Source organism: Panulirus ornatus, chromosome 15 (assembly GCF_036320965.1).
Source record: "Panulirus ornatus isolate Po-2019 chromosome 15, ASM3632096v1, whole genome shotgun sequence".
In the NCBI taxonomy this organism is placed as follows: Eukaryota; Metazoa; Arthropoda; class Malacostraca; order Decapoda; family Palinuridae; genus Panulirus; species Panulirus ornatus.
In genome coordinates this window covers 26,566,940-26,591,902 of record NC_092238.1, presented here as the reverse complement: position 1 = coordinate 26,591,902, position 24,963 = coordinate 26,566,940, and the positions used below count along the sequence as shown (strand labels likewise).

The window sequence follows — 24,963 nt, the reverse complement described above, 5'->3', positions numbered from 1 at the left end:
TTCGGTGCATTACACATGACAACTAGAAACTGAGTGAACGAATGTGGCCTTTTTTGTCTGGTTTCCTGGCGCTACCTCGCTGAAGCAGGGCAGGGTACCTCCGGGAATGGATAAAGGCGAGCGAGTATGAATATGTACGTGTGCTGCAAGTACGAATATGTACGTGTGCTGGGGCGTATCTAGGGGAAATTGCGCCCCTGACTTGATTAAAAATGTACATACAGTGGATGTATATATAAATGTATACGGTGAATTATAAACTGTTGAAGAGTTAGGCCAAACTTAGATTTATATAAACTCTTAAAGTTAGATATGTTTGATCAAAATTGTAACGTAAAAGCTGTAATGCAACTGACAGTAGCAAAATATTACTATAGTTGAAAATTAAGCGAGGTTCTTTTTATCTCACAATACCAAACCGTTAAAAATGTCAATCGGGTAGCATGTGTCAACAAAACAAACTTGTTGAGTGGCGTCCCCCTTCAAGTGGCGCCCAGGGCACCAGCCCTACCTCCCATACTCTAGATAGGCCACTGTAACTAATATCTTCAATTTTTGGTATTTTTCTCAGAAAATGAAATTTCCTTTAAAAACTCATTATAGGAAGTATTTTTCATGCTGAATACATATCTGGTGTTAGAATAACGTTTAGTCCTCTTAATGACACCTAATTTAGTTGTTAAATGAAGCTAATTTCAAAATATTTCTGTTTCCAATTATTTTCTGCTCCTTTGCATCGTATTCACTAGGTATGTATCGGTAATTCAGAGCATTGATATATTTTCCATGATTATTTGAAGTATAGCAGTGTTTCATTATCTCATCTTTCAGTTTTCAAACAAAAACTTTTTGCAGGTAAAAAATACCCTGAACCATTACCTTCAATTTTTGACATATTTCTCTTAAAAATATATTTCCTATAAGACCTCATTATAAGAAGTATTTTTCATGCTGATTACAAATCTGGTGTTAAAATGACGTTCAGTCATCGTTATGACATTCATTTAAGCTGTTAAATGAAGTCAATTTTCAAATACTTTCTGCTCCTCTGCATCGTATTCACTGGGTATGTATCGGTAACGTAAAACATTATGATATATTTTCCATGACTATTTCAAGTATAGAAGTGTTTGAATATCTTATCTTTCAATTTTCAAACAAAAAGTTTTTTGGAGGTATAAAATACCCTGAACTATTACCTTCAATTTTTGTCATTTTTCTCAAAAAAATAGATTTCCTTTAAAAACTCATTATAAAAAGTATTTTGTATGCTGAATACAAATCTGGTATTAAGGTGATGTTTAGTCGTCATTATAACATTCATTTAAGCTCTTAAATGAAGTCAGTTTCAAAATATTTTTTGCTCCTTTGCATCATATTTACTGGTCATGTATCGGTGACTTTGGGCATTATGATACACTTTCTATTATCATTTCAAGTACAGAAATGTTTGAATATCTTATCTTTCAATTTTGAAACAAAAAGTTTTTGGAGGTAAAAAATACCCTGAACTATTACCTTCAATTCTTGTCATTTTTCTCAGAAAAATAGATTTCCTTTACAAGCTCATTATAAGAAGTATTTTGTATGCTGAATACATATCTAGCGTTAAAATGATGTTTAGCCGTCATTATGACATTCATTTAAGCTGTTAAATGAAGTCAGTTTCAAAATATTTTTTGCTCCCTTACATCATATTTACTGGTCAAGTATCGGTAACTTTGGGCATTACGATACTTTTTCCATTATTATTTCAAGTATAGAAATGTTTGAATAACTTATCTTTCAATTTTGAAACAAAAAGTTTTTGGAGGTAAAAGATACCCTGAACTATTACCTTCAATTTTTGTCATTTTTTTTTCAGAAAAATAGATTTCCTTTTAAAAACTCATTATAAAACAGTATTTGTATACTGAATACAAATCAGGCTATTAAAGTGATGTTTAGTCGTCATTATGACATTCATTCAAGCTGTTAAAAAAAATCAATTTCAAAATATATTTTGCTCCTTTGCATCATATTTACTGGTCATATATCGGTAACTTTGAGCATTATGACATATTTTCCATTATTATTTCAAGTATAGAAATGTTTGAATATCTTATCTTTCAATTTTGAAACAAAAAGTTTTTGGCGGTAAAAAATACCCTGAACTATTACCTTCAATTCTTGTCATTTTTCTCAGAAAAATAGATTTCCTTTACAAGCTCATTATAAGAAGTATTTTGTATGCTGAATACAAATCTGGCGTTAAAATGATGTTTAGTCGTCGTTATGACATTCATTTAAGCTGTTAAATCATGTCAATTTTGAAGTATTTTCTGCTCCTTTCCATTGTATTTACTGGGTATGTATGAGTAACTTTGAGCATTATGATATATTTCCCAATATTATTTCATGTATAAAAGCGATTGAATACCTTATCTTTCAATTTTGAAACAAAAAGTTTTTGGAGGTAAAAAATACCCTGAACTATTACCTTCAATTTTTGTCATTTTTCTCAAAAAATAGATTTCTTTCAAAAACTCATTATAAAAAGTATTTTGCTATGCTGAATACAAATCAGGTATTAAAGTGATGTTTAGTCGACATTATGACATTCATTTAAGCTGTTAAATCAAGTCAATTTCAAAATATTTTTTGCTCCTTTGCATCATATTTACTGGTCATATATCGGTAACTTTGGGCATTATCATACATTTTCCATTATTATTTCAAGTATAGAAATGTTTGAATATTTCATCTTTCAATTTTGAAACATAAAGTTTTTGGCGGTAAAAAATACCCTTCAATTTTTGTCATTTTTCTCAGAAAAATAGATTTCCTTTACAAGCTCATTATAAGAAGTATTTTGTATGCTGAATACAAATCTGGCGTTAAAATGATGTTTAGTCGTCGTTATGACATTCATTTAAGCTGTTAAATCATGTCAATTTTGAAGTATTTTCTGCTCCTTTCCATTGTATTTACTGGGTATGTATGAGTAACTTTGAGCATTATGATATATTTCCCATTATTATTTCATGTATAAAAGCGACTGAATACCTTATCTTTCAATTTTGAAACAAAAAGTTTTTGGAGGTAAAAAATACCCTGAACTATTACCTTCAATTTTTGTCATTTTTCTCAAAAAATAGATTTCTTTTAAAAACTCATTATAAAAAGTATTTTGTATGCTGAATACAAATCAGGCTTTAAAGTGATGTTTAGTCGTCATTATGACATTCATTTAAGCTGTTAAATCAAGTCAATTTCAAATATTTTTGCTCCTTTCCATCATATTTACTGGTCATATATCGGTAACTTTGGGTATTATCATACATTTTCCATTATCATTTCAAGTATAGAAATGTTTGAATATCTCATCTTTCAATTTTGAAACAAAACGTTTTTGGCGGTAAAAAATACCCTGAACTATTACCTTGGATTTTTGTCATTTTTCTCAGAAAAATAGATTTCGTTTACAAGCTCATTATAAGAAGTATTTTGTATACTGAATACAAATCTGGCATTAAAATAATGTTTAGTCGTCGTTATGACATTCATTTAAGCTGTTAAATCATGTCAATTTTGAAGTATTTTCTGCTCCTTTCCATTGTATTTACTGGGTATGTATGAGTAACTTTGAGCATTATGATACATTTCCCATTATTATTTCATGTATAAAAGCGATTGAATACCTTATCTTTTAATTTTGAAACAAAAAATTTTTGTCATTTTTCTTAAAAAAATAGATTTCTTTTAAAAACTCATTATAAAAAGTATTTTGCATGCTGAATACAAATCAGGTATTAAAGTGATGTTTACTCGTCATTATGACATTCATTTAAGCTGTTAAATCAAGTCAATTTCAAAATATTTTTTGCTCCTTTGCATCATATTTACTGGTCATATATCGGTAACTTTGGGCATTATCATACATTTTCCATCATTATTTCAAGTATAGAAATGTTTGAACATTTCATCTTTCAATTTTGAAAAAAAATTTTTGGCGGTAAAAAATACCCTGAACTATTACCTTCAATTTTTGTCATTTTTCTCAGAAAAATAGATTTCCTTTACAAGCTCATTATAAGAAGTATTTTGTATACTGAATACAAATCTGGCGTTAAAATGATGTTTAGTCGTCGTTATGACATTCATTTACGCTGTTAAAGCATGTCAATTTTGAAGTATTTTCTGCTCCTTTCCATTGTATTTACTGGGTATGTATGAGTAACTTTGAGCATTATGATACATTTCCCATTATTATTTCATGTATAAAAGCGATTGAATACCTTATCTTTCAATTTTGAAACAAAAAGTTTTTGGAGGTAAAAAATACCCTGAACTATTACCTTCAATTTTTGTCATTTTTCTCAAAAAATAGATTTCTTTGAAAAACTCATTATAAAAAGTATTTTGTATGCTGAATACAAATCAGGTATTAAAGTGATGTTTAGTCGTCATTATGACATTCATTTAAGCTGTTAAATTAAGTCAATTTCAAAATATTTTTTGCTCCTTTGCATCATATTTACTGGTCATATATCGGTAACTTTGGGCATTATCATACATTTTCCATTATTATTTCAAGTATAGAAATGTTTGAATATTTCATCTTTCAATTTTGAAACAAAAAGTTTTTGGCGGTAAAAAATACCCTGAACTATTACCTTCAATTTTTGTCATTTTTCTCAGAAAAATAGATTTCCTTTACAAGCTCATTATAAGAAGTATTTTGTATGCTGAATACAAATCTGGCGTTAAAATGATGTTTAGTCGTCGTTATGACATTCATTTAAGCTGTTAAATCATGTCAATTTTGAAGTATTTTCTGCTCCTTTCCATTGTATTTACTGGGTATGTATGAGTAACTTTGAGCATTATGATACATTTCCCATTATTATTTCATGTATAAAAGCGATTGAATACCTTATCTTTCAATTTTGAAACAAAAAGTTTTTGGAGGTAAAAAATACCCTGAACTATTACCTTCAATTTTTGTCATTTTTCTCAAAAAATAGATTTCTTTGAAAAACTCATTATAAAAAGTATTTTGTATGCTGAATACAAATCAGGTATTAAAGTGATGTTTAGTCGTCATTATGACATTCATTTAAGCTGTTAAATTAAGTCAATTTCAAAATATTTTTTGCTCCTTTGCTCCATATTTACTGGTCATATATCGGTAACTTTGGGCATTATCATACATTTTCATTATCATTTCAAGTATAGAAATGTTTGAATATCTTATCTTTCAATTTTGAAACAAAAACTTTTTGGAGGTAAAAAATACCCTGAACCTTCAATTTTTGTCGTTTTTCTCAGAAAAATAGATTTCCTTGAAAATCTCATTATAAAAAGTATTTCGTATGCTGAATACAAATCTGGCGTTAAAATCAAGTTTAGTCGCCATTATGACATTCATTCAAGCTGTTAAAAGAAGTCATTTTCAAAATATTTTCTCCTCCTTCGCATAGTATTTACTGGTTATGTATCGGTAACTTTGGCCATTATGTCATATTTTCCATTATCATTTCAAGTATAGAAATGTTTGAATATCTTATATTTCAATTTTGAAACAAAAGTATTTTGCATGCTGAATACAAATCAGGTATTAAAGTGATGTTTAGTCGTCATTACGACATTCATCTAAGCTGTTAAATGAAGTCAATTTCAAAATATTTTTTGCTCCTTTCCATCATATTTACTGGTCATATATCGGTAACTTTGGGCACTATCATACATTTTCCATTACCATTTCAAGTATAGAAATGTTTGAATATCTTATCTTTCAATTTTGAAACAAAAAGTTTTTGGCGGTAAAAAATATCCTGAATTTTTGTCATTTTTCTCAGAAAAATAGATTTCCTTTACAAGCTCATTATAAGAAGTATTTTGTATGCTGAATACAAATCTGGCGTTAAAATGATGTTTAGTCGTCGTTATGACATTCATTTAAGCTGTAAAATCATGTCAATTTTGAAGTATTTTCTGCTCCTTTCCATTGTATTTACTGGGTATGTATGAGTAACTTTGAGCATTATGATACATTTCCCATTATTATTTCATGTATAAAAGCGATTGAATACCTTATCTTTCAATTTTGAAACAAAAAGTTTTTGGAGGTAAAAAATACCCTGAACTATTACCTTCAATTTTTGTCATTTTTCTCAAAAAATAGATTTCTTTGAAAAACTCATTATAAAAAGTATTTTGCATGCTGAATACAAATCAGGTATTAAAGTGATGTTTAGTCGTCATTATGACATTCATTTAAGCTGTTAAATCAAGTCAATTTCAAAATATTTTTTGCTCCTTTGCATCATATTTACTGGTCATATATCGGTAACTTTGGGCATTATCATACATTTTCCATTATTATTTCAAGTATAGAAATGTTTGAATATCTTATCTTTCAATTTTGAAACAAAAAGTTTTTCCCGGTAAAAAATACCCTGAACCCTTCAATTTTTGTCATTTTTCTCAGAAAAATAGATTTCCTTTACAAGCTCATTATAAGAAGTATTTTGTATGCTGAATACAAATCTGGCGTTAAAATGATGTTTAGTCGTCGTTATGACATTCATTTAAGCTGTTAAATCATGTCAATTTTGAAGTATTTTCTGCTCCTTTCCATTGTATTTACTGGGTATGTATGAGTAACTTTGAGCATTATGATACATTTCCCATTATTATTTCATGTATAAAAGCGATTGAATACCTTATCTTTCAATTTTGAAACAAAAAGTTTTTGGAGGTAAAAAATACCCTGAACTATTACCTTCAATTTTTGTCATTTTTCTCAAAAAATAGATTTCTTTGAAAAACTCATTATAAAAAGTATTTTGCATGCTGAATACAAATCAGGTATTAAAGTGATGTTTAGTCGTCATTATGACATTCATTTAAGCTGTTAAATCAAGTCAATTTCAAAATATTTTTTGCTCCTTTGCATCATATTTACTGGTCATATATCGGTAACTTTGGGCATTATCATACATTTTCCATTATTATTTCAAGTATAGAAATGTTTGAATATCTTATCTTTCAATTTTGAAACAAAAAGTTTTTGGCGGTAAAAAATACCCTGAACCCTTCAATTTTTGTCATTTTTCTCAGAAAAATAGATTTCCTTTACAAGCTCATTATAAGAAGTATTTTGTATGCTGAATACAAATCTGGCGTTAAAATGATGTTTAGTCGTCGTTATGACATTCATTTAAGCTGTTAAATCATGTCAATTTTGAAGTATTTTCTGCTCCTTTCCATTGTATTTACTGGGTATGTATGAGTAACTTTGAGCATTATGATACATTTTCCATTATTATTTCATGTATAGAAGTGATTGAATACCGCATCTTTCAATTTTGAAACAAAAAGTTTTTGGAGGTAAAAAATACCCTGAACTATTACCTTCAATTTTTGTCATTTTTCTCAAAAAATAGATTTCTTTGAAAAACTCATTATAAAAAGTATTTTGTATGCTGAATACAAATCAGGTATTAAAGTGATGTTTAGTCGTCATTATGACATACATTTAAGCTGTTAAATCAAGTCAATTTCAAATATTTTTTGCTCCTTTGCATCATATTTACTGGTCATATATCGGTAGCTTTGGGCACTATCATACATTTTCCATTATTATTTCAAGTATAGAAATGTTTGAATATCTTATCTTTCAATTTTGAAACTAAACTTTTTGGAGGTAAAAAATACCCTGAATTTTTGTCATTTTTCTCAAAAAAATAGATTTCCTTTAAAAGCTCATTATAAGAAGTATTTTGTATGCTGAATACAAATCTGGCGTTAAAATGATGTTTAGTCGTCGTTATGACATTCATTTAAGCTGTTAAATCATGTCAATTTTGAAGTATTTTCTGCTGATTTTCCTTGTATTTTCTGGGTATGTATGAGTGACTTTGAGCATTATGATACATTTTTCATTATTATTTCATGTATAGAAGCGATTGAATATCTTATCTTTCAATTTTGAAACAAAAAACTTTTGTAGGTAAAAAGTACCCTGAACTATTACCTTCAATTTTTGTCATTTTTCTCAAAAACATAGATTTCCTTGAAAAACTCATTATAAAAAGTATTTTGTATGTTGAATACAAACCTGGCGTTAAAATGATGTTTACTCGTCGTTATGACATTCATTTAAGCTGTTAAATCATGTCAATTTTGAAGTATTTTCTGCTGCTTTTCATTGTATTTACTGGGTATGTATGAGTGACTTTGAGCATTATGATACATTTTTCATTATTATTTCATGTATAGAAGTCATTGAATATCTTATCTTTGAATTTTGAAATAAAAATTTTTGGAGGTAAAAAATACCCCGAACTATTACCTTCAATTTTTGTCATTTTTCTCAGAAAAATAGATTTCCTTTAAAAAATCATTATAAAAACTATTTTGAATGCTGAATACAAATTTGGTATTAAAGTGATGTTTAGTTGTCATTATGGCATTCATTTAAGCTGTTAAATCAAGTCAATTTCAAAATATTTTTTGCTCCTTTGCATCATATTTACTGGTCATATATCGGTAACTTTGGGTTTTATGGTATATTTACCATTATTATTTCAAGTATAGAAATGTTTGAATATCTTATCTTTCAATTTTGAAAGAAAAAGTTTTTCAAGATAAAAATACCCTGAACTATTACCTTCAATTTTTGTTATTTTTCTCAGAAAAATAGATTTCTTTTAAAAACTCATTATAAAAACTATTTTGTATGCTGAATACAAATCTGGCGTTAAAATGATGTTTAGTCGTCATTATGACATTCATTTAAGCTGTTAAATCAAGTCAATTTCAAAATATTTTTTGCTCCCTTACATCATATTTACTGGTCATGTATCGGTAACTTTGAGCATTACGATACATTTTCCGTTATTATTTCAAGTATAGAAATGTTTGAATATCTTATATTTCAATTTTGAAAAAAAAAATTTTGGAGGTAAAAAATACCCTTCAATTGATTTGTCATTTTTCTCAAAAAAATAGATTTCCTTTAAAAGCTCATTATAAGAAGTATTTTGTATGCTGAATACAAATCTGGCGTTAAAATGATGTTTAGTCGTCGTTATGACATTCATTTAAGCTGTTACATTAAGTCAATTTCAACCTATTTTCTGCTCCTTTGCATCATATTTACTGGTCATATATCAGTAACTTTGGGCATTATGATACATTTTCCATTATTATTTCATGCATAGAAATGTTTGAATATCTTATCTTTCAATTTTGAAACAAAAAGCTTTTGGAGGTAAAAAATACCCTGAACTATTAACTTCAATTTTTGTCATTTTTCTCAGGAAAATAGATTTCCTTTAAAAACTCATTATATAAAGAATTTTGTATGCTGAATACAAATCTGGCGTTAAAAAAATGTTTAGTCGTCATTATGACATTCTTTTAAGCTGTTAAATGAAGTCAATTTGAAAATATTTTTTGCTCCTTTGCATCATATTTACTGGTCATGTATCGGTAACTTCGGGCATTATGATACATTTTCCATTATTATTTTATGTATAGAAATGCTTGAATATCTTATCTTTCAATTTTGAAACAAAAAGTTTTTGGAGGTAAAAAATTTTTGTCGTTTTTCTTAGGAAAATAGATTTCCTTTAAAAACTCATTATAAAAAGAGTTTTGTATGCTGAATACAAATCTGGCGTTAAAATGGGTTTAGTCGTGATTATGACATTCATTTAATCTGTTAAAAGAAGTCAATTTCAAGATATTTTCTCCTCCTTTGCAACATATTAACTGGTTATGTATCGGTAACTTTGGTCATTATGATATATTTTCCATTATCATTTCAAGTATAGTGATGTTTGAATATCTTATCTTTCAATTTTGAAACAAAAAGTTTTTGGAGGTAAAAAATACCTTCAATTTTTGTCATTTTTCTCAGAAAAATAGATTTCCTTTAAAAACTCATTATAAAAAGTATTTTGTATGCTGAACACAAATCTGGCGTTAAAATAATGTTTAGTCTTCATTATGACATTAATTTAAGTTGTTAAATGAAGGCAATTTCAAAATATGTTTTGCTCCTTTGCATCATATTTACTGGTTATGTATCGGTAACTTTGGGCATTATGATACATTTTCCATTATTATTTCATTTATAAAAGTGACTGAATAGTTTGAAAGAAAGAAAAGATATATATATATATATATATATATATATATATATATATATATATATATATATATATATATATATATATATATATATATATATATATATCTTTCAAACTATTCGCCATTTCACGCGTTAGCAAGGTAGCGTTAAGAACAGAGGACTGGACCTTTGAGGGAATACCCTCACCTGGCCCCCTTCTTTGTTCGTTCTTTTGGAAAATTAAAAAAAAAAAAAAAAACGAGACGGGAGTATTTCCAGCCCCCCGCTCCCTTCCCTTTAAGTCGCCTTCTACGACATGCAGGGAATACGTGGGAAGTATTCTTTCTCCCCTATCCCCAGGGATAATATATATATATATATATATATATATATATATATATATATATATATATATATATATATATATATATATATATATACTTTTATTTTGCTTTGTCGATGTCTCCCGCGTTTGCGAGGTAGCGCAAGGAAACAGACGAAAGAAATGGCCCAACCCACCCCCACACACAATGTATACACACACACGTCCACACACGCAAATATACATACCTATACGTCTCAATGTACACATATATATACATACACAGACACATACATATGTACCCATGCACATAGTTCACACTGTCTGCCCCCATTCACTCCCATCGCCACCTCGCCACACATGGAATCCCTTCCCCCTCCCCCCTCATGTGTGCGAGGTAGCACTAGGAAAAGACAACAAAGGCCCCATTCGTTCACACTCAGTCTCTAGCTGCCACGCAATAATGCCCGAAACCACAGCTCCTTTTCCACATCCAGGCCCCACACAACTTTCTATGGTTTACCCCAGACGCTTCACATGCCCTGATTAAATCCACTGACAGCACGTCAACCCCGATATACCACATCGATCCAATTCAATCTATTCCTTGCCCTCCTTTCACCCTCCTGCATGTTCAGGCCCCGATCACACAAAATCTTTTTCACTCCATCTTTCCACCTCCAATTTGGTCTCCCACTTCTCCTCGTTCCCTCCACCTCCGACACATATATCCTCTTGGTCAATCTTTCCTCACTCATTCTCTCCATGTGCCCAAACCATTTCAAAACACCCTCTTCTGCTCTCTCAACCACGTTCTTTTTATTATATATATATATATATATATATATATATATATATATATATATATATATATATATATATATATATATATCTATTCATTATACTTTGTTGCTGTCTCCCGCGTTAGCTAGGTAGAGCAAGGAAACGGAAAGAATGGCCCAACCCACCCACATATACATATATATACATAAACGTCCACACACAGCACATATACATATCTATACATCTCAACGTATACATATATATATATACACACACAGACATATACATATATACACATGTACATAATTCATAGTCTGCCCTTATTCATTTCTGTCGCAACCCCGCCACACATGAAATGAAAACCCCATTCCACCTATATGTGCGCGAGGTAGCGCTAGGAAAAGACAACAAAGACCACATTTGTTCACACTCAGTCTCTAGATGTCATGTATAATGCACCAAAACCACAGCTCCCTTTCCACATCCAGGCCCCACAAAACTTTCCATGGTTTACCCCAGACGCTTCACATGCCCTGGTTCAACCCATTGACAGCATGTCGACCCCGGTATATTCCATCCTGAGGCAGATACCTGTTTATCATCCAGCACCAAAGGGAGTATGAACAGCTGGGTTGGCTGTGGACTGACTGAAGTACCTATGATTTGAACCTGGGCAGGCTCATGTGTGACTTATGGTCAGCAATGCAAACCACGACACGACACCTACTGTTAAATGGGTTCATACATTTTGAGTAAGACAGCTTGAACTTTCCAGTGGTGATAAGTAAAGACAGCATGTAGTCATAGGGTAGGGTAAGGTGTGATAATCAGAGTGGCACTGTCCAGTAGGTGTTAATAAACCCTTCCATGACAAGAGACAGCACTACAGTCCTCCCCTCCCAAGAGTAAACTGGAACAAAATTGTACACTTGGGTTGACTTGCTGTCACTGGACTGGACCAGGGTATGTGAAACACTCTGAGGTAAAATGTGGAAAGGATTAAGGGTCCTGGATGTGAATAGGGTGCTGTGGATTCCTGGCTCTATTTCGTTAACATGGGAAACAGCTATCAAGTATGAATGTCAATGAAAAAGAAAGCTGTAGGTGTATGATTTGCTTCACTGATTCCACTAATTAAGCTTAGAGTTTTTCTAAATCTTACCTTGGGTTCAGCTCTGTTACCACAGGTTCCTGAAAACAGAAATAAATTAATTAGAAGTTTGAAACAACAAATCCCTGTAAAGATTACATCCTACCAAGGAGAATGATCAATTAGATATGTAATGGGTCACCTTGAGAATCATTGTCCACGTGACCATTGTTCCAGATCCTGACAGACCCCCCACTCCTGTTCTGTGATGAGCCAACGACAGGACTGGACTCGTACAATGCTAGGAAACTTGTGAGGATCATGAAGGACATGGCAACACGAGGGAAGACTATCCTTTGCACTATCCACCAGCCTTCATCTGAGGTTTTTGCCATGTTTGACAAGTTGCTGCTGCTTGCTGAAGGTCGGGTGGCATATATGGGTTCCTCCTCAGGAGCACTCGAATTTTTGGACAGGTGAGGCAGTTACACACAGGGTTTAGGTTGATCGGGTAATAAGTACTCTGACTTCCTATTAGGATAAATGAGATGCTAGAGATACAAATAGATGGGAAGCATTTATGATGGAAAGGTTAAATGTAAAGCACTTACAGATCATGATACTTTCATAGATGTGAATTACCAAGCATTCAGGGTGATATAGATACTGTAAGATGTAATAGATACTTAAGATGGTTGAAATACATTGCTATGTGAAGCAATTATTGTAATGAAGAATATATGAGATTTGAAGCAATTATGGTGATGATGATAAGGAAAGTATAACTTCACATATGCTGTAGATAATATGCAAGAAATTAAATTCTCAGGGTAAAAGAGATATAGAAGTATATGGAGGACTCTAAATTATGAAAGTATTCTAGGATGTCATACACTACAAAGAAGAGAAACTTTAAAATGTACACTACTGTAAAGTGCTGAATAACCATTACATTCCAACACTTTGCAAATTTCACAAAATCACATCGAGTTGGGTATAGATTTCACTTAAATCACTGTACTTATGGAAGATAGGCAGCCAATCAGCTTTGGATCATATTCAAGGTAACTCATGATCAAAGGAGGAATCTATCTTTTCTCCTATGCAGCCCCTGACACACAGGATAGTGTAATATAAATCTAAGGTAACTTATAAGTGATTTCAAAAAGAAAAGGCAAAATACCTCATGTTGAACAAAGATTGATGCTTGGCTCATGGTGATGAAAAGTAATAGCTGAACTCCCAGGTTACATAAAGAAACATGGAACAAACCCCTTTTTCCATGGGAGTAAGATATGCTTTTCAGATATTTTGAAGTAGGTCTCTGCTCTCCCCCCAGAGATAAGTGATGACAGTAAATAAAAAGATGTATATTATGGAATACAAGACAGGCACATGAGATTTCAGTCATGTTCCCAATAAATCTAAAATGCAAAGAATTTTTTTTCAGCTTGGGCCACAAGTGTCCAGCAACATTCAACCCTGCTGACTACTACATCCACACCCTGGCTGTACTCCCAGGCCACGAACACCGCTCCAGGGAACGCATCAAGAGAATCTGCGACAACTTTGCTGTCTCTGCATACTGTAAGGACATAGACATCACCATCCAGTACCAAGACAACATGTGCATCTCACATTCAGATTCAGGAGGCAGTGTAAGATATTTTGTTGTTGGTTTTTCTTAATTGATATTATTATCTCCTTACTTGACCCAGGGTTTTGCATTTATATTCCTTAAATACCTAAGGCTTTCCATCTCTTTTTCTTAAAGACTCAAGTTTTTGCATATGGAATCCTTGACCCATGATATTTCATTTAGATATCTTGGAAGACCCCAAGATCTTGCATCTCGACTCTCTAAAGATCCAGGGTCTTGTATCTAGACTCCTTAAGGACTCAAGGCAAAATTCTGAAATTTCCACTTTTCACATCAACATCTTTATTCCACCATCTGTACAATTCTCCCTCTTTATTCTTTTCTAACATTATTATCTTATTTTCCAGAACATGGATGACCCTTTCTTCAGAAACATTCCGTGAGTAAAAAAAAAAATTTGGTGAGGTTCATCTTTTCTTGTGCAAGTCATCACAGTGTAAAGGCTTGCCAGGTTATAAGAAATCACAAACTGATCGTGTAGAAACACAAAAAACACCATAAAATATATATACAGGTTTCATATAATTAATGACCATGTGTGAAATGTTTTTTCACCTTACGGTAGTCAGATTGTCAAATACTATAGTTGGAAGAAATGCCCCAGAGGAGTGAAAGGAGACTGCTGAAAAACTATGATTACTGGCAGAACATAGATAGGAATGGAAGTGTTGTTATGGACTGTGTTTTTCACTGTAGAGGTCTTGGGTTTGATGTTTGGATGTTTGGAAAAGTTTCTGCTGGGAAAGGATGTTGTCTTTCACCATGGATGGGGCTTAATGACCTCTGAGAGTGCACAGTTTATTTGCTTTACTGGATGGTAGCTTAGAATGCTCTACTAACTTTCTAAGAACATGGACAGAAAAGAAAAAGTCTTGAGAGAAACTGTGGATGAATGAAAATTGAGAATGAACAGATCATGTATTAAGACTTAGGGCTGAGATAGATCTTTAAGTGCATAATTATGGGACAGATACTTTATGTAATTCTTTAAACCTCTGAATATGGTAGGGTGGATTCTTAATTATCAGTATTAGTTATGATAATTAATGGTACATATCATGACTTAAGATTTCAGTGTGAATGATAGATGTGTTTTTAGTTGACTTCACAGTGTCACTAAAGATTTCAGTGTGAATGATAGATGTGTTTTTAGTTGACTTCACAATGTCACTACATGGTAACCAGCTTAGGAAATCTGCCCATTTTCTATTTTTTTTAACTGAAACAGCACGGACAACTGAATGCCTCAATCAGGGCCATCTCGGTTATGCTGTATATATAGGGATAAGGGAGAAAGAACACTACTCATGAATTCCCTGTATGTCATAGAAGGTGACTAAAAGGGTTGGGAGTTGAGTGCTGGAAATCCTCCCCTCCTGTTTTTACTTATCCAAAAGAAGGAATGAAGAAGGGGGCCAAGTGAGGATTTTTCCTCTTAGGTTCATTTATCTGTTCTTGATGCTACCTCACGAAAGCGGGAAATGGCAAATATGTATAGAATATATATATATATATATATCCCTAGGGATAGGGGAAAAAGAATACTTCCCACGTATTCCCTGCGTGTCATAGAAGGCAACTTTAAAGGGAGGGAGTGGGTGGCTGGAAATCCTCCCCTCCCTTTTTTGATTTTCCTAAAGAAGGAACAGAGAAGGGGGCCAAGTGAGGATATTACCTCTAAGGCTCAGTCCTCTGTTCTTAACACTAACCTCGCGAATGCAGGAAATGGTGAATAGTATGAAAAAAAAAAAAACCTTACATGCACATATACAAACATATACTTTTTTTTATCATACTTAGTTGCTGTCTCCCGTGAGGTATTGCAAGGAAACAGACGAAAGAATGGCCCGACCCACCCACATACACATGTATATACTTACACGTCCACACTCACACACATATACATACCTATACATTTCAATGTATACATGCATATACATGCACAGACATACACATATATGCACATGTACATATTCATCCTTACTGCCTTCATCCATTCCCGTCCCTACCCTGCCACACATAAAATTACACCCCTCCTCCCCCTGCGTGTGTGTGAGGCAGTGCTAAGAAAAGACAACAAAGGCCACATTCATTCACACTCAGTCTCTAGCTGTCATGTGTAATGCACCAAAACCACAGCTCCCTTTCCACATCCAGGCCCCACAAAACTTTCCATGGTTTACCCCAGATGCTTCACATGCCCTGGTTCAATCCATTGACAGCACGTCGACATATTTATACAAATCAACAAATACACATATTCATACATATATATACACATACACAGACATATACATATATACACATACATACTCATACTTGCCTTCATCCATTCCTGGCACTACCACAGGTTGCCCTTGAATGTGTCACAGTCTGCAACTTTAACCGCTACACCATGGATGTCCAAATATATAGTGACATAGGGTTATACAATCGTTTCTTCTGTAAGTGAAATAGAGTGAGAACTTCCCATCAGCATCACCTTAAGACAAAGAAAGTTTTTTCCCCAATTCAAATACAATGCACTGTATCATGGATAAGAAAAGTTTTCATTGTACGATTGATGATAATGACTTCCTTGTCCCCCTGATTAGCCAGAAGCCTGGGTGGTTGGTGCAGCTGTGGTGGCTCACCTGGCGCTCCCTCGTTGACTCTTACAGGAACCCTGCCATCCACTCCATCAGGATCCTGCAGAAGATCGTGAGTGAAGCCTCTATCATCCTCATATATTTTGTAATTCATTGTTTTTTTTATATATCTTATTTTATGTACATACTTATTTTCACCCCCCTTTTGCTGTGGTCTTAACTATGTATATGTTTTAAACTGAAGGTGAATGTGGTGTAAGAAATTATCCCTAGGTGCCTTACAATTACTTACAAAGATATCTTTCTCATATTTTAAGTTTTCAGAAGATTCTTTCTTATAACATTTCATGAAGAAGAGGACTAGCACATGAGTTGGAGCGGTATTTTGAATCACTTAATTACATGGGTGGTTTTGCATTGCAGTTGCCATAGATAGAAGGTGATGAAGGCTTAGGGAATCATTCATAAATTGGAAGCAAAGGCATCACTATTCTAAAAAAAATGTGAAAATGGCTTTCCCCTGTTTACATGATCAAATGTAATTCCTAGGGTAGCACCTGGTTCGGGTACAAGGCAGAAAAGGAAAAGAAGCAATATATAGAGTTTTACCCGAGACCAGACTTTGAACTGAAGAACAGGAGGGAACTTAAAAGAGGTCGAGAAAAGATAAAAGTAGGAGGGCAAGAGTCATGTTGTAGGGTAAAGATACCAAGTCTAGCCTGACAGATTAACTTTTGTGAGAATCTAAGACACAGTGGATGTAAGATGAATCCAGGCACTACTTCAGCATTGCTTAATCAGGATGGTAGTGTAATGAAAAATGATATACTTGAAGTGACCTACGACAGTTACATGGAAAGATCAGTGGTAGAAGCTTAACTTGAATATAAGCAATGAAGGATGGTGCATTTGATACTGTCAAAAAAGTGATAGTATTGTCCAGAGGAGGTTTTGGCATAATCCATCATATTTTGCATAAGAAAAGGGCATATCAATTATAGTTCAGATAGTCTTCAAGAGCCTGTCCGTTGTGAAATTGGCATAAGGTCTTGATGATGGTCTATTTGACCTTGAGAAAGATAAAGATGCAATATTTGTAAAATGATGAATATTGAATTGATATCCTTGCCATGTCTGTGAAAATCTATCCATAGGTTAACTTCTGTATCTGCCAACCCTCTTCATGAAACAACTGCAACAGTTCGGTAGCACCTCAGGTACCAAATCTTTAACACTTAATTTAATCAGGAGTTCACAATCACCTATGATATGAAAAGGATAGTAAGGTTCATTGAAGTACATTATCATTGTATTCTTTTTCTGGTAAGATCATCTACAGTAATTCTGAGTGTGACTAAACCACCCTGTAGGGAAATATTTTCAGTACATGGAACATATTATTTTTGGTGCGATTGGTTCCTGTCATATTTTCTTAGATATTGTTTTATCAATCTGATAATGTACTGGACAAATACCGAATGATTCTGGTTATCATTTAATGCAACCTCCATGTGTTGATATTTGAAAGAGTATTCCTCTAAACCCATTGTCCCATCTTAACGATCGTGAGTTCATGGAAATGACAGTGGATATGTTAAGTTATAGTAAGATGACCTGTAGTATTATATAATAGGTCCTTTAAAATTAATAGTCTGTATCATACAGTTTTCTTCAACAGCCTGTAAGTTGATATAGCATAAAAATTCTTGTTGGTCAAGGCCATTTATTGTTGGGAACCTTCCTTACTCCTCCCTCTTGTCAGGAAGCTTCCTTACTCCTCTCAGCATTTCTAAGTGCATGCTCATGACAGTTTTCACAACCTTTACTACTGAGAAGCAATTTCTCTTTATGAGACTTATAATTTGCAGTTCATTAATATAATCGCACAGGAACAAGAATATTCTATTGGTAAATAGCTTCACCTAAGAGGTGGCATTTTTGCAGTGTTAACATTACACTAGCATAGTAAAAGTTTGAGGGATCTAATGCTGATTTATCTTGTTGACAGCTTATTGCCTTCTTGGTGGGAATTTGTTACACAAATGTCACACTGAACCAGGCAGGTATCCAGGACATTGAGGGCGTTCTCTTCATCTTTATCACAGAGAACACCTTCCCTTCCTTGTATGGTGTCCTTAATATCTTCCCACAAGAGATGCCACTCTTCCTCAGAGAGTACAAGAATGGCATATATCGAGCAGACACTTACTATTTGTCCAAGATGATAGCTCTTGTAAGTAGCACTTATGTCTTTCTGGCTTTTATGTTCAGTAACAGAAAATTGTTGTAAAGTATGATTTTCTTTAACTTCGTCATATACAGGTATTATTTTTTAAATCCATCTTTAATTCTTGGTTTCAAGAGTCTCACATATCAACATGGCTTTAGTATAATGTTTTATCTTGAGTTGACTGGTGTCACATTTTTCCATAATGTTCTTCATATACCATGTCATGCAATTTCATTTATAGTTCCAAATTGTTTTAGATCACCATCAAATGTTTAGAATTACTCATGCATCAGCAAAAATCATATATTTTTTCATCAGAAAACTGTTTAAGTACTTTTCATGTTAGGCATCATACTCCTCATGGTTTTAATCATATATTTCTTAACTGTGGAGCTCTTCCAGTGTATGTTTTACTTTCCAAACATGACCTACAGCTTTTAGAGAGTAACAGTTGCCGTTTCATCTCCTGTAAAGTATGCATGTACATTCAGAGCACCACTTTAAGTGTGTTGAAGCTGTTAGGTGCATATCCTCATGCTGTTCATAGTTAAAAAATGGGCGCAGTGCAATTGAGGCATATTCTCTCGGTATGCATGAGTCACTGTTGCCTGTATTATAGAAAAAGAGAAATAATTGAATTTCACAAAAAGTCAGGAAGTTACCTGTGTATTTAGCTTGCCTGAAGTTCCTTACTTTAGATTACACATGCTGACACAGTAGCTGGGACACTATTATGCTTTGCAAAGACATGATACTGATACAGAATAAATCATTTGCTCTCTTGTAAGCTGTTGTTGTTATTGTTATTCATCAACTGTTGCAAGTGCTGATTAGGCAGTATTATTGTCAGTGTGAGTAATTATAACCAATTAATTTTTTCCTCCTTCAGATCCCAGGCTTCATCCTTGACCCAGTTGTATTTTGCCTTATCTGCTACTGGATGGTTGGCCTCCAGCGACATGCCTACCACTTCTTCATGACTGTCCTGGTCACCATTTTTACTGCCAACACTGCCTCAGCATGTGGTAAGACAGTTTATTATAAACTGTTCACATCACTTTCACATTATAATCAATTGAAAACAAGTTTTGAAAACTTCATTTGAGAGTTTGCTATTTCATGAGTCAGTAATTCTAGCATTAGGTATACTCTTACGACTAGTACTAATTTTTTGCAATATTGTTCTTTGATAGTCCTTCAAATAAGAAATACATGATTACTACGCACTTTTTTTATCCCCTTTTCTTCATGAGAAAAATTATATTTTCTATTGATGATTTATAAATATTTGATTCATATTTTTCATTAGATTACTTACAACTGTTTACAATTGTGTACAATTGATGCCCTGCCTTTCCAACAGGTTCAATGTTTTCTGCTGTATTTGAAAGCATTCCCTATATCATGCTGTTCCTCATACCCTTTGATGTTGTGCTCCTCATCTCAGGTGGCCTCTTCATCAATCTTTCGTAAGTTCCTAAAATGATTTCCTTAGGTAACATCATGTTGCATGACCATTTGACAGATTTTCACATTATTATCATGACTAGTATTAATATCATTATCACTGTCAGTGTTATCTATATCATTATCATAATGTTATTGTTTTTTGTCATGATTATTAACATGAGATGTGGGTACAAGAGAAGCTAAGGTCTCAGGTACATTAAGGAACATGTGGAGAGATCAGTGTTTTATTAGGGGAAATATAGCCATGTTTGACAGTGAAGTGTATTGGAGTATCTTGGACCTTGAATGCCAAAGAAAAGAAGAGTGGAAGTGTTGGAAATGAAATGCTTGAGGACAATACATGGTATGTATTAGGCAGGTTGAGTATTTGAGGAATGAGTTTAAGAGAGATGAAATACAAAGCATATTCTGATTGAAAGGGCTTAGCAGCATGTGCTATTATTGTTTGGATGTATGGATAAGGTGAGTGGAAAAAGAATAAGGGAATCTGTCAAAAGTGGAGGTAACTAAGGGGAGGGGAAGGCCAAGAAGGACCTGGAGCAATGGAGTAAAGGAGGCTTTGGGGTGTCAGGTTCTGAATGTTCAGGTTGATGAAAGGTATGCATGGGATAGAATGAGTTGATATGATGTTTTAGGGATGACTTGCTGACAGAGGTGAACTTGGGCACATGAAGTGATCAGTCTAAGCCACAGAATAGTTCGTAGATTATGGTTTTAGATGTTATGTTTTGATTTCAGTACTATACTATACATGATGGCTAGATAATGGATGAGTGGAAGGATGGCCATTGTCCATGTTGCTACCCCACCATGGTAGTTAAGGCAACTGTGTATGGTAAAAGAAAATTATCTTTTTTTCAGGTCAATGCCTTGGTTCATTGGTTGGGTTAGATATCTCTCTTGGTTTATGTACAGCAATGAAGCTCTTACCATCACACAGTGGGCTGACATCAAAAACATCAGTGAGTATGTTGCAAAATTAATCAGTATTCTTTACAGGACCTTGAGGTAATGAAAACAGACACTTGCCATGTTCAGAATGATGGATGACAAAATTTACATTCACCAGCTTTTAAGACCTTGATTCTGCACAAGTTAATTTTGGTACTGACCACCTGCCAACATCTCTATTTTTATGCCTCTGCCCTAAATTTAGCTTAGGAGTGCATTCCCTCTGATTTTGTGTATATAATATCTTGTAACTTGTTGAAAAGGAATGGATCAAACGTATAGCACATATACTGCATACAAAATTAGACATTTAAATGTTTTTGAGATCAGGGTCAAATGTTTATGAACATGAAAATGTATCTCATGACAGGGTCAGTGGAAATAAGATAAGCTTTTATTATGGGTATGGACTACAAAGCTCTTCACCTGATGCTTGAGACAAGGGGTTAATGGTCAGTCACAGTCTCATGCACCATTTGAATACTAGGGTCTTGGAATTTTACCAAAGTCACACCAAAGATTCTTTAAAGATAGTTCAGCATTGAAGCTTTTGAGTTTATGGGAGTCTAAGGTCAAGCTCAATTGGTCTTCTGTATTGAAAAGCTGCAAAATATTTGTGTACAGAATATCTGATGACTAAGTTATTGGATTAGAAGCAATTTGAAGTAAGTAGTTGGTAGGCAGCCAGCGATTAGGGAGGTATATTACCAGTACTATCCACTTGGGTATTGTGAAAGTTGATGATGCCTGCAAAGTGAGCCAGCACTTCAGAGGTTATCAAGGGGCACTCCTCTCACCCAGGTTTCACTGCCTCACCCACATTTGGACTACTGGCATTTTGTTAGCAAACATAAACTCTCTCCCTGTCATACATAACACTTGACAATCCTTAACTCACTCTTCGTAACTTGATTTTGATATGGTGAGCACTGTGCGATAGCCCTGCCTTTTGGTAAAACGTTAGGAGGACATGGCTCACTCTTTGTAACTAGATGTTCCTGCAGTGAGCTCTATGTGCTAGCCATACCTTTTGGGATAATGTTACGAGCACAGCTCATTCATTGTAACTCCAGATTTTCCTGTGATGAGTGCTGTGCAATTGCCCTGTCTTTTGGCAAAACGTTAGGAGCAATAGATGTATGTAGTAGGTAGGAACATTTAGGCAGGAGCATTAGGTAGAAGTAGTCAGTAGAACATTAGCAAGGAGCCTCCGCAAACTTTGTGCTAGAGTTGCCCTTTGCAAGTCGCCTGTTAAAGGTGAGGCACTAAAGGTTAAGAAGCAGCAGCAGAGTTAACTAGTTCTGGAGACTTGCTGTGGCCATTCCCATGAGGGAGTTCCAATTGGGAATAGATATCAGAGATGTAGACAGATAGATAGAGCAGTTTTATACCACAGACACTATACATGTAATTAACACTTAGAAATTTTAAGGTTTGGAGACTAAGGTCAAGGTCATGAGGTCATGTGTGCCAAAATAATACTAAATTATTATGTAAACAGTATCTGAAGGCTTGATGAATGGATTTAGATTTGTCTTGTGCCACATATACTACATATAAAGTTCAAAATCTCAAGTTTTATATATCAGGATCATAGGTTAAGTCCACAAGGTGACCTCCATTATGAGGACACAAAACAATTTGCTGGGGGAATAAGCATTGTATAAACATAATTTCTTGTTGATTTCAGATGGCTAAACCTCAGTGAATTCAGATATAAAAGTTTCTTTGTAAATCAGCATTCAGGATGTAAATGCAGACATAAGGTGATAATGAACAAGAGTGCAATTAAATGAGTTTAGTTGGAATTGTAAAAGAAGACTGTATACGTGAACAGTAAATTAAGATGTATGAGGGAGGGTGTCGTATAAGATATGTGTGGGAGGGTGTTGTGTTGTGGAAAGACTCGTAAATTCATGAGAGATTGTGCCATGTACAAAATTGTGCAAGAAGCAGTATAATGCATAGTGAGGAATGAGTTCAGAATATTAGGCGGATATTGATAAATATCTTCACTAATAATGACAGGATTGACCTGAAAAAACAGTCAATAAATACAGAATGCTGGGATTTTTGTTCTTCCACAGCTTGTGAGATGCCTCCAGGTGTTCCCTGTATCAAGAATGGTCAACAGGTCATCCAGGAATATGCATTTGATGCTTCTCATCTGTCATTTGACTTTGGGTTCCTGGCATTGCTCTACATTTCCTTCCATTTGCTCGGATTTATTGGCCTGTACTTGAGAGCAAGAAAAAAGTAAAGTATGAAAAGACCAATGATACTTCAAAAAGTAGTGTAATTTTTGGGTTCATGTTTGTTAGAAAAATTCTTGCTATGTAAGTTGATAATATAGTGCAAAGAGAATTCACTGTATTCATAGAAATTTATAAAACGCAATGACAAAGAGGATATATGTGTCAAAGGTGGAAGAAATAAGAAGTGGGAGACCAAATCAGAGGGGGAAGGATGGAGTGAAAAAGACTTTGAGAGATTGGGGCCTGAACATAAAGGAGGGTGAGAGGCATGCAAGGAATAGAGTGAATTGGAATGATGTGGTATACTAGGGTTGACATGCTGGCAATGGACTGAACCAGGGCACGTGAAACGTTTGTGGGGGGCCTGGATGTGGATAGGGAGCTGTGGTTTTGTTTCATTACACATGATAGTTAGAGACTGAGTGTAAACAAATGTGGACATTTTTTTCTGTTTTCCTTGCGCTACCTTGCTGAAGCAGGAGTAGCAATGCTGTTTCCTGTAGCATGGGGTAGCACCAGGAATGAAGGCAAGTATATGTACATGTGTATAAATGTATATGTCTGTGTATGTGTATGTATATGTTGATATGCATATGTGCATATATGGGCGGCGTTTATGTGTATATGAGTGGATGGGTCATTCTTCATCTATTTCCTGGTGCTACCTCGCTGATGTGGGAAATGGCAATCAAATATAATACATAAATAAATAAAGATATATATTCATTCTTTATTTGACTTTCATATCTTTTGTTAGCAAGGTAGACTAGGAATACACAAAGAAAGGCCTCTTTCGCTCACATCTATTCTCGTGCTATCATGCAACGAAACCGCACCCTCCTGTCCACAACCAGGCCCTAGAGACCTTTCCATGGCTTCCTCTGCTGCTTTATATGCCCTGGTTCAGTCTATTACATCACCCCCTTTTCATCATATCAACTTATTCTGTCACATGCACACCCCTCATTAACCTGAATTTTCAAGTCTTGACACCAAAGGGCCTCCTTTACTTCATTCCTTCAGCTTCTCGGTCATCCCATCCCCCTTGTTCCCTCCACTTCTGACACAGAAGCTCTTAGTCTTTTCTCATTCATCCTTTCCATATCCCCCAAAAATACCATAGTCTGGTTTGTCCTCTAAGTCAGACTGTGCCTGATACCTCATCTCTTTCTTATACTCTTTTATGCAATTGGCTACATTTGATACAAAGGACTAAAAGAAACATTATCTTTTGTTTAGACCAGATTCCAATCGCACCTACTATTGATTCTTTCTCTTATTTGTGCCATATTACACAAACAGTGGTAGTCTCTTCTTAGCCTAGGAGTAGTACCGAACTTTGCTGATAGGCAGCACTTTCAGTTTAGCATGACAAGCAATTCCCACTCAGTGTCCCTTTTTTACAGTTAAACCCTCATCAGAGAGATATCATTTACACTTTCATCATAAGACGTTTGTACTGATAGAAGTATGAGTCTCTTCACTGGGCAT

The 24,963-nt window shown here is 34.0% G+C and overlaps 1 protein-coding gene across 8 annotated transcripts in view; it reads left to right on the top strand.

Annotated features, from left to right (window-relative positions):
• The window catches only part of LOC139753779 (protein scarlet-like), a 46,981-nt gene extending 22,780 nt beyond the window's left edge, over window positions 1–24,201 (top strand). For all 8 annotated transcript variants that reach the window (XM_071670643.1, XM_071670640.1, XM_071670638.1 and 5 more), the window contains 9 exons: window positions 12,556–12,794; window positions 13,769–13,976; window positions 14,326–14,357; window positions 16,573–16,678; window positions 18,575–18,799; window positions 19,686–19,821; window positions 20,160–20,265; window positions 21,128–21,228; window positions 23,305–24,201. In XM_071670643.1, the coding sequence (XP_071526744.1) occupies window positions 12,556–12,794; window positions 13,769–13,976; window positions 14,326–14,357; window positions 16,573–16,678; window positions 18,575–18,799; window positions 19,686–19,821; window positions 20,160–20,265; window positions 21,128–21,228; window positions 23,305–23,477 (1,326 nt within the window). In that variant the 3' untranslated portion in view covers window positions 23,478–24,201. The remainder of the gene's footprint in view (window positions 1–12,555; window positions 12,795–13,768; window positions 13,977–14,325; window positions 14,358–16,572; window positions 16,679–18,574; window positions 18,800–19,685; window positions 19,822–20,159; window positions 20,266–21,127; window positions 21,229–23,304) is intronic.
• Window positions 24,202–24,963: the final 762 nt, after the last annotated feature.